The sequence below is a fragment of the Orycteropus afer genome, unplaced genomic scaffold (assembly GCF_000298275.1).
Source record: "Orycteropus afer afer isolate SDZICR_OR568_19922 unplaced genomic scaffold, OryAfe1.0 scaffold00006, whole genome shotgun sequence".
NCBI classification, from domain to species: domain Eukaryota; kingdom Metazoa; phylum Chordata; class Mammalia; order Tubulidentata; family Orycteropodidae; genus Orycteropus; species Orycteropus afer.
The window spans coordinates 23211099-23221873 of record NW_006921593.1 but is presented as its reverse complement, the minus strand read 5'-3'; the positions used below and the strand labels follow the sequence as shown (position 1 = coordinate 23221873).

Here is a 10775-nt window from a genome sequence, read left to right as displayed (position 1 = left end):
CACGCGCGCCCCGCTGCCCAGGTAGAGGCGCGCGTGCTCTTCCAGGCCGCATCGAGCCGCCACGTGCAGCGGCGTGTCCTGGCCCGCGCCGCCCGCCAGGTGAACCGAGGCTCCGTGGTCCAGCAGCGCCTGCGCGCACCTGCAGGGAGGCCAGGGCGGTTACTGTGGAGGCGACGACCCCAAATCCACACCCCTGCCACCCCCAGCCCGCCGCTTTCTGGCTGGCCTTCCCGGACCCTGGGACACCCGATGGGCAAGTTTGCACCCTAAGATAGCAAGGGTTACCCTGGAGGAGGGGCAAGAGTTCAGTGTCCCCTGTTAGGTGCCATCTAGCCGATTCTGACTCTGGGCCACGTCATGGGCCCCATGCAGGGGCCACAGAAGCTGCCGCTGAAGAATGAGGTCTGGGATCATGGCCACACTGGAGCAAACAGTCTTGTTAAGCAGAACCAGTGGGCTTTCCTCCCAGTCCAAGCACAGTTAACCTTACGATGAAATCCTAACAGCGTGGTGTGCCTTTGGAGGCTCTGGGTGGTGCAGACCGTTAGGCGCTTGGAACCGGACGGCCGTTTGTGTCCATCAGCGGTGCCTCCAAGGAAAGGCCTGGTGATCTGCTTGGAAGGATCACAGCCATCGACAACCCAGCAGAGCCCAGTTCTATGGTGACACGGGGATCAGGACTGAGGGCAGCTGCTGGTGGGAGCTTCCAAGTGGTGTCAATCGAGTGCTGACCTCAGTCCAGGTCGGCCCCTACGTCCAATGGACGCTTCTCACTTTGAACCTTACTTTTTTTTTGGTTTAAATAGTACCTGTCTTTTCCTGAAGCCCTTCCTTGTCCCAGCCTCCACACCCTCTGTGATTTAATCTTGTGCAGCTCCCACTACTCCTTAAATGCACATGCCACACACTGGTGCTCCCTCACGGTTCTCTGGGCGACCTCATCAGTGCCCCCCTGCCATCTCTGTACCTACTCCTGTGGTAGTTAAGGTTATGTGTCAACTTGGCTGGGCCTGGTTTCGAGTGGCTGGGCAGCTGGATGTAGTTATTCCCCATGGTGAGCTTGGTAATTAACTCCGTGGTGGAATCTACTGGCGCAGCTGAGTAGCTGCCTTAGGGATGTGGGCTGCTTCCAGTACAGAAGAAGCAGCTTTGAGGACGGTCTCCAGCTTTTGGCACGTTAACTCCTGCATGTAGCTGAGTCATTATTCAGCAGCCTGCCGTGATGCCTTGCTGATCTTGGGACTCTTAATGGACTTGAATCAATGGCCTGCCCTGTGGTTTGGTAATATCGGGACTGTGCCTTTTCACTGGTCGACCTTGGGCTTGTCAGCCTCAGCAACCTGCTGCCTGAGTGAAGATAAGCCTCCAGCTTCAGTGGACAGGGAGCAAGAGACAGAGCTGAAGCCCAAGGTCGAAGGGCTTTCCACCCAGCCTCCAGAGCCTGGCACTTTGAACTTGGACTTCTGGCCTCCAAGACTGTAAGAGTCTTAAAGCCTCCCACCTGTGGTATTTCTATTCCAGCTGCACGAAGTAACAAACAGCCCCCCCCATGGTCTCCCCGCCCAGCTGGACTCTCCCTGGGTGCCAGATGCTTGTGCCCATAGCCCCCCCTTGGAAGCGCCACTGCATGTCCACACCTGAACTTGCCCCTTCCACTTAAGCCTGTTCCCTTCCTTGAGTCTGCTTCCTGGTCCCACAGATCAGAAGTCTCTGATCCCTTGCCCGTCTCAGCTGGCCACTCAGCCCTGTTGTCTGCATCCTCTCTGTCTCCCGGAGCTGCTTCCTGCCCCCATCCCACTGCCACTGTCCCTTGTTGAGGCCCAAGTCATTGATTGACTGACCATTTACAACAGTCTCCTAATGTGTCCTCATCTCTAATCTGACAAGCTCCATCCCACCCAGAAAGAGAGATCGGATGAGATGCGCCTGCTAACGCCCAATGCCTGCCATCGTAGATCGGATGAGATGCGCCTGCTAACGCCCAATGCCTGCCATCGTAGATCGGATGAGATGCACCTGCTAACGCCCAATGCCTGCCATCGTAGATCGGATGAGATGCGCCTGCTAACGCCCAATGCCTGCCATCGTAGATCGGATGAGATGCGCTTGCTAACGCCTGCCATCGCTTGCTGGAGAAAGGACACAGCATGGGTGTGATCCAGCCCCTGGGGGCCTCACCTGGTCAGCCCCTGCTGCTGCACCCACTTGCCTGGTTGATGCGCCCACCCTACCTGACCAGGTGTGGTTCCTAGCACACACCCTGCTGTTCTAGGCTCTGCAACTCCGCATGTGGCTGCTTCTCCCAGCCTTGTGGTGGCTGACAGATTCCTGCCTTTCCCTCTTCTTCAGGGAAGCCTTCCCAGGGCCACCAGGCAGGGAGACCACCCCTCCCTGTCCTCATGGACCTTACCACATTTCACACGTCTGTGAGCACCTCTGCCTCCTCCGGATCGCTGGCTGCCCGGCCTCTCTGACTCTCAGTGCTGATGGTGGTGCTGAGCTCACAGATGGCGCTCCCTAAGAGCCCCTGCATTTTGTCAGTTACCATCTTTCAGCTTTTCTTCCTGTTGCTGGGGCTGTTCCTTACCTAACTGAGGCTCAGAGCGAGATCATCACTGGGGGCTGGGGGCTAGAAGTAGCTGCCTGTGAATCCTTTCTGTCTCCACCCCCGGACTCTTGGTACTTTAATTTGCTCTTTGTATTTCTCCAGCCTCCATAGAGCCTCCCGCACCAATGGTATCTTGAGAAGTGGTCTGTCTTGGGTGAAAGATCTTTACAAACAATGTGGTTTGATGCGAAAAGTCCTCTGGGACAATCACCAGCCACTAGAGGATGCAAATTTCACAAGGAGGTGTTTCAGCTGCATTTCCTGCTCCTCTCGGGAGGAATTTTGAGCAGTGCCGCGGGAGGTTAGATATCAAGGGTTCTGTCTCATTTTGCCACCAGCCTGTGCACTTGCAAACAATTACACATTTCCTTCTCTCTCTCTCTCTCAAGCAGCACCAGGCAGTAAAGCCCATCCTCTCAGCCACTTCCACAGATAACTTGCTAACGGCCAGGTCACTATTTGCAACACCGATGTCAGGACTCCCCCCCCACCGCCCCAGCTGGAGGTGACCTTTTCATTTCTAAGGAAGAGGCTGTAATTTGTTAAACACTGGCATTTCCGAGGGCCCATAATGGTTCTGCTTAGAGAACCATAGGGATGAGGACAACACGTTACAACACATAGGCTGGGACACTTCTCGGCTGGGACACTTCTCAGCCGGCACCTGGGCAGCCCTGCTAATGACTGTGTGGGGCCCCCGATGACATAGAAGAGCACCGTGGTGCTTCCACCAGAAACTAGGCGACCCGACAGCACTGTCCTGTCTCAATTCTAACAGCAAGTCTCCGTGTCTCTCACTCTGGGTGGTGGTTGGGTGCCACTGAGTGGGACCCCGGCTCCTGGCAAGCCTTTGCACCATGGCATGGAACGCTGCCCGGTCCCCGCCACCCCCACAAGCCGCTGTGGACCAGACCGTTGTGACCCACAGGGCCTCAGCGGCTGATTGCTGAAAGTAGGTCCCCAGGCCTCTATTCCTAGTCCGTTTGTCTGGAAGCTCCGCTGACACCTGTCCAGCCTGACAGCAGCACCCGAGCCTCCAGTGTGGGACGGAGGTGTGCTGGCTGGAATCGCACTCAAGTCCCCCGCCTGGGAGGTACGACTTCTGCCCCTGAACCACCAACGTCCCCCTGAAAGCTCTGGCTCAGGGTGTCTCCGCCTCCTGGAAATATCTGCCCCAGTGTGCGTTTTCAGGGTGATGGCGTGATGGTACCTTTTGTTTCCTTTCTAAACTTTTGGAAAAAAATTAAAAATTGGAGTGGTGATTTTAGAACAGAGGTGATCAGTAACAAGAGTACCACCCTGCCCGACGCCACCGCGGTGACAGCTCAGGGAATCTAAGATGCCAAGTTCCCCCTAGACTCCCACACTTCCCGCTCAGGTGTCCAGGGGTAAGCGGTGATCCTGGAGGCTGTACATCAGTGCCACAAAAGGATGAGTCTAGAGGGGTCTGCAGGGAGCTCTGGTGGTGTAGTGGTTAAGGCATCTGGCTGCTAACCAAATAGGCCAGTGGTTCGAACCCACCAGCCCCTCTGCAGGAGGAAGATGAGGCGGACTGCGTCTGTAAAGATGGACAGCCTCGGAAGCCCAATGGGGTCACTATGGGTGGGAACTGACGTGATGGCAGGGAGTGTGCAAGAGGCATCTAGGGCTGTGTGTGAAGCACGCAGTGATGAACAGCAAGGAGACAGCTGTGGGAGGCTCCTAGCCCTGCCCCTGGGCCAGGCCCAGCCTTGGGACACATTCGGTCCCTTGTGTGTCAGTGTTGTCCCCTCCGTCGCCCGTCAGGCCGTACTGCTCCACGGGGCCTAGGTGGGCCAGCAGGGGCGCCTGGCGTTGGCTGCGCCCTTTCCCCGGGGTAGACTTTTGGGGCAGTTTTCCTGCTGTGCCAATAGACAGGCAGATGCCAGCAGGACCTGGCGTCCCTGTCAGCAGTCACTGCCAGGAGGCAGGGTAGAAGTCCCATCCCAGGATGTCAGAAGGACTTTGGCTCGATCTTACGAGGATTAAGGGGACACCATGTTGTCTGCACAGCCTCTGACGTGAAGCAGTGTGGACAAGCACACCCTCTGACCCCACATCTCCACAGTGACAGCTGTTACGAGACCCCCAGACTGACAGCTCACAGGCAGGCGAAACAGGGAGGAGCCCCCCAGGGCAGCTGACTTCATTTCAACTCATCTCTCAGGGTGGACACTGAAACCCTGGTCCCCGCACACAGCTCTCCTGAGTCCCCTCCCGGGTGCAGAAGGTGCCAGTCCTCAGCCTGGGCTTGCCACTGCTCGCCTTCCCGCACCCACCTGCCTCCGCCCCAACAAACTCGCCCGCTGTGCCTCGGTGCAGCCCACAATCCCCCGAGACCTATCAAGCCCCTCTCCCGGCCAGCCTTCCAGGTGCAGAGCCCTCAGCCCAGTGCGGCCTGGCCTCCTGGCTCTGAGCTGGGAGCCCCAGGACCTGTGGCTGTTGATACTACACAGCTTATACGACGTTACCTCTCTGTGTTGTAGGGCTGCTTCACTGGTGGGGAACCGGGCTCCCCAGCAGCCTGGTGACTTGCACAGGGACATACAGCCCGGAGTGGGGAGCGGAGACCTGGGTTTCAGACGCCCCACCCGCCATGCTGCCTCTTCTCATCTGTGGGCTCTGTCAGGCACCTTCTGGAACCGGGTCAGGAACTGTGCTGGGCGGTTTGCACTAGTTACCAGTCAAGGTTTCATTCATTCATTCACTAAGTTGAACACATGCCCCGTGCCCTTCAAGGCAGGCAGACGTGCTCACCTCTGAGTACTCCCTAGGAATTGTTGGGCAGCCTCGCTGAGCGACACCGAGGGCAGGACAGGGGCAGGCGGGGAGCAGGCCCGCGGAGCACCTACCGGCCGGTCCTGCCTCCGGCCCCGCGTGGCAGATCTCAGTCACTGAACACCAGGTTCTCCCTGAGTGGTGCAGACAGTGTGCTCGGCTGTTGACCGAAAGTTGGAGGCCTGAGTCCACCCAGAGGTTGCTCTGAAGAACGGTCTGCACTCTGCTTCCAAAGATCAGCTGCGGACCACCCTGTGGAGCCCGATTCACCGTGACACGTGGGCTCACCTGCACACTCTACCTCCTCAGTATTTCCGAGACGGCTCGGTTTTTATCCCCACCGCCACCTTGGGAGAAAGGCCTGGCAATCATTCCTGGACAGCCAGGCCCTGACAACCGTGTGGAGCTCAGTTCTACTCTGACACGCATGTGGGTGTCAGGGGTCGGAGTCGCTTGGCAGCTGCGCGTTCTGGTTCTGACCTGGGAGACAATGGTGGCATCACCCTCAACACGTCCTGTCTGCGGCATGGACCCCTGCTCCCACAGGATGACAAGGACCGACCCCCCACCAGAGTGATAGGGAGACATGAAACAGCAACAAGGAGCCACTGTTTACAAAGCAGGCTAATGCACTGGGAGATCTAGAATAGGTTCACTGTGGTACCGGGGCGGGTCGTTGGGGAAGGAGCGGGAGCTCTTGGTCACGGCCGCCAAGCGTCAGTCTGGGGTGAGGAAAACATTTTGGAAATGGGTAGAAGGTGATGAGTGCATGCCATGGTGAACATAATTCATGTCATGGGAGTGTACAATTAAAAGTGGTTACAGTGGCAATCCTTTTTGTTAGGTATATTTTGCCTAATAAAATTTTAAAAATCATTAAATGGTCCCCAAATGTGGCACTAAGACATTAACACAGATTTTCTTGGTGGATACACCATAAACAGAAAACAAAAATAAAACAAACTCAAGATTTAAGAGTCTCTCATGCTTGATTCAAGGGGGAAGAAGACACGGCTTGTACACACTTTGGCTGCAGTGCAGATGCAGGTGTCTCGTGAGAGAGCGTGTCTCTCTCTGAAGATGTGGGAGCCCTAGGCATCCTTAGGTGCCTGATACTGTTTCCCTCATTTGACTGCTGCCAGAATCCCAGCGGACGGACAGACAGACGGAGTTTAACTCTATGGCAGCGTGCCCAGGAGGCATGGATGTTATGACTGGGTCTGCAGCATCATGGTTTATGCCACCTTTCCTTCTTGGAGTGGTCATGGTGGCAGATGAGCTGGATACTCACCCTGGGGACAGGTGGCTGGAGCGGCCAGGCTGGGTCCTGGGGTGGGTGGGGGCGGGAGGGCAGGTGCCCAGCTGTGGGGTGCAGGGGCCCTGTGAGGAGACTGGGAGGAAAATGCAGCCTTGTTTTGTAACGAAGCCATTGCAAGGGGCTTCCCTGTGTGGCTCAACTCCCCAGCTGGCTCTGGATGAAGGACGGGGACGGCACAGCCCCAGGACTTTGATGGAGCTGCAGGTCCACTTTATTTCCGGGCCCTTCTGCCCAGGCTCTCCTCCGGAGACCTGGAACCCGCCACTTCCTGTTCCGCATTCTCTTCTCTCTGCCTTTCTCCAGCGACACTAAGCTATGAGGCTACTCAGGACAAGCATTTACCACGGAAATGGCTGCTGTGGGCGGACACATCCTGGAGGACAGGGGGAATTTAAGAGGGAAACAGGTCAAGCCGTTTGTATCCTCTTGGCCTCCTTTGAAGCAGTGGCTGCCATTTTGTTTTTTTCTGAAGTGTCGAGTGGTTATGGCAGTGGTGATGTTTTGGATAAATTTTCTCCATTTTGCAGATGCAACCCTGCACCTTGAACTGAGAAATGATTTAGGGAACAAGCTTCGAGAAGTCAGCTCCACTGTTTGTGCCACAAGGTCACTAAGTAGCATCTGATGTTCTGGAAACTTCCCTCCTAGTCCCTTCCTCAACAGGAAACAGGCAGTAACCTTCTCTCTCATTTCCTGGTCCTAATACGTTGGATGAAGACGGAGATCCTGAAATACCAGAGTGAGGGGGAAGAAGGAGGAAAAGTGAAAAAATACAAAAAAAGACCACACCCCCTTCTCAAGCAGGGGTGGGCTGAGGTGGGCGAGCTTGGGACTGGATGAGAGAAAAGTCACTTGTGTGTAAGTATACATGTATGTGTGTGCACACACACCAACCATCACCTGTCTGTCTGTCTGTTTTACTGTGGGGCCCGCATGTTGCCAGGATGCTGGAAGCTATGGCACTGGTATTTCAAACAGTGGCAGGGTCACCCGTGATGAACAGGCTTCACCAGGGCTCTAAGCAGTTGTTGTTGTGCACTCACTGAGTCAATTCTGACCCACAGCGCCCCTATAGGACAGAGTAGAACTACCTCCTAGGGTTCCCAAGGCTGTCATCATTATGGAAGCAGATTGCCACACTGTCCTCCCATGGTGTAGCTGGTGGGTTCAAACTTCTGACCTTTCAGCTAGCAGCCAACCACTTAACCACTGCACCACCAGGGGGCCTTTCCAGACTCAAAAACCCACTCCTATTGCTATGTATCTGACTCATGACGACCCCTCCTTAGGTTTCCAAGGTGGTATCACTATGGAAGTAGATCACCCAACTTTCCTTCCGAGGAGTGGCTGGTGGGTTTGAATTGCCAGCCTTCTGGTTAGCAGTCAAGTGCCTTAGGCACTATGCTACCAGAGCTCCTACAGACTCATCCAGACTAGGAAAAAGGGCTTGGGGAAAATCAGGCAAAATGAAAACCTTATAGGTCACAAAAGAGTATTGTCGGACATGGGCTGGAAAATGAGCCTCCTGGGTTGGAAGGCACTACACAATAGTGGCAGAGCTGGACTTTGTACCAAGAACCATGAAGATGGTGCAAGACAGGGAAAGTGCAATGTGTTACACACCCGCTCCTCACTTACCAGCTGCAAGACAAGGAATGTGCAACGTGTTACACACCCGCTCCTCACTTACCAGCTGCAAGACAGGGCAATGTGTAATCGTGTTACACACCCGTTCCTCACTTAACCAGCCTGGTTCACTTTCAAAGGCCAGGACATTACGCAAAAATCAGCACCACTGGAGAATGGAGGCTGACTCCACCCCAATCACATGCCAAACCTCTGAGAGTCACGGCCCAGCCAAGTGATGCGCAGCCTTAACCATCACAGCTAGCGCTACTCTAGTCTTACACCCCAGCGCTCTTTGCTGCCAGACGTGTCGTTCATGTGCAAAAGAGTCAGATGGTAGATTTTTCATTGTTGTAAATGTGAAATGTCGCATAACAAGATAGTCGGTAAGTGAGGGGTAGGAGTACTTAAGGTTGCTATGAGTCAGAGCCATCTTTACGGCAACTAAATGCAACATAGATTTTAAAAGTGAGGTAAAATTTACGTACAGAGAAATGCACAACTCTTAAGAGTAGGACAGAATAAATGTTGACAAATGCATACACTCGTGTCACCAACAATCAAGACATGCAACATTTCCATCTCCTCGGTCAGTTCCCTGTGTTCTCTACTGGTCAGTCATCACCCCCCTGGCAACACTGTCCTGATCCCCACCGTGGTTTAGTTCTGCCTTTTCTTGAAGTTTCTACTTTTTTGTGTCTGGCTTCTTTTGCTCAACATGATGTTTTTGACATTCACCCATGTTGTCACACATATGAGTAACTCATTCTTTTTTTTGTTTTTCAATGGTTGGATCATATTTGATTGTACGGATATACCATAACTTGTTTATTCATTCTCCTAAGATGGGTATTTGCAGGGCTCTAATTTGTTGTTTTGGTCCTGTTGTCAGAAGGGACCATTCCCTGGAGAAGGATACCATGCTTGGTAAATTGGAGGGTCAGCAAAAAAGGGGAAGACCCTCAATGAGATGGTTGACACAGTGGCTACAATGACAGGTTCGAGTATAGCAAGTATTGTGAGGCTGGCACAGGACTGGGCAGGGTTTCGTTCTGTTCTACATAAGATTGCTGTTGAGTTGGAGCCAACTCGATGGCACCTAACAACAATAACAACAACAACAATTTTTGACCAAGAAATGTGGAAGGTAGCTACCTGTCCAATGGATTGGAAGAGATCCCTGTCTGTGCCCATTCCAAGGGAAGGTGATCAGAATGCGGACATTATCAAACAATATCACATGTAAGTACAATTTTGCTGAAAATAATTCAAAAACAGTTGCAGCAGTACATCGACAGGGAAAACCCAGAAAGAAATTCAAACTGGGTTCGGAAGAGGATGTGGAATAAGGGATATCATTGCTGATATGAGATGGTTCTTGGCTGAAAGCAAAGAATACCAGGAAGATGTTTACCTGTATTTTATTGATGCTGCAAAGGCATTCAGCCATGTAGAACATAACAAATCATGGATTATATTGAGAAGAATGGGAATTCCAGAACACTTAATTGTGCTCACTAGAAACCTATACATAACCAGAGGCAATTGTTTGAACAGAACAAGATAATACCGCAAGGTTTAAAATTAGCAAAAGTGTGCATCAAGGCTGTATCCTTATACCTATTCAATCTGTGTGCTGAGCCAATAATCCGAGAAGCTGGGCTGTATGAGGAAGAACACAGCACCAGAATTGGAGGACAGCACATTAAAAACCTGTGATACGCAGATGACACAGCCATGTTTGCTGAAAGTGAAGAAGACCTAAAGCACTTGTGAAGATCAAAGACTTCAGTATGGATTATATCAATATCAAGAAAACAAAAATCCTCACAACTGAACCAAGAAGCAACATCATGATAAATGAACGGAAGACTGAAGTTTTCAAGGATTTCATTTTTATTTGGATCCACAATCAATGCCCATTGAAGCAGCAGTCAAGAAATGAAATTATATTTTCTGGTGAGATGGAGGAATAGGCAGACAAGCAACACAGACCCTCTTCAACAAAGAAAAGAGAAACCAATTGACAGAGATACAGAAGATAATCCTGGAGCCCTGAGCTTTGAAAGGAAATATACAGAAGTGGATTAGGCACCAACTAGTGGAAAAACCTTAATGAAAACAGGACCTAAGAATAGGCTGTTTGCCAGGGTCAGCAAGGACATACGAGAGGCTGACAAAGGAAAGGAGACAGGTGGTGAGTGTGTAAGTGCTGTCAACTAGTGAACAGAGGAGCACAGCACAGTACCCTGCCTGTCTGGATAACATACAAAGAAAACGAAAATTGTAGACAAGTCACTGCAACATATAATCACCAATTAAATATAAACACAAAAACGTCACAATGCCTCAGAGACAACAGAGCATCACAGTCCACACAAAGAAGCAAGATAAAGCAGGAGAAACAAGAGACCAGGATACAGACCC

The 10775-nt window shown here is 52.6% G+C and overlaps 1 protein-coding gene across 1 annotated transcript in view; it reads right to left on the bottom strand.

Annotated features, from left to right (window-relative positions):
- Positions 1-10775, bottom strand: part of ASB18 (ankyrin repeat and SOCS box containing 18) — an 80815-nt gene that overhangs the window by 22239 nt on the left and 47801 nt on the right. Inside the window, exon 7 of the mRNA XM_007943645.1 lies at positions 4-139. Coding sequence (XP_007941836.1) covers positions 4-139 — 136 coding nt within the window. The remainder of the gene's footprint in view (positions 1-3; positions 140-10775) is intronic.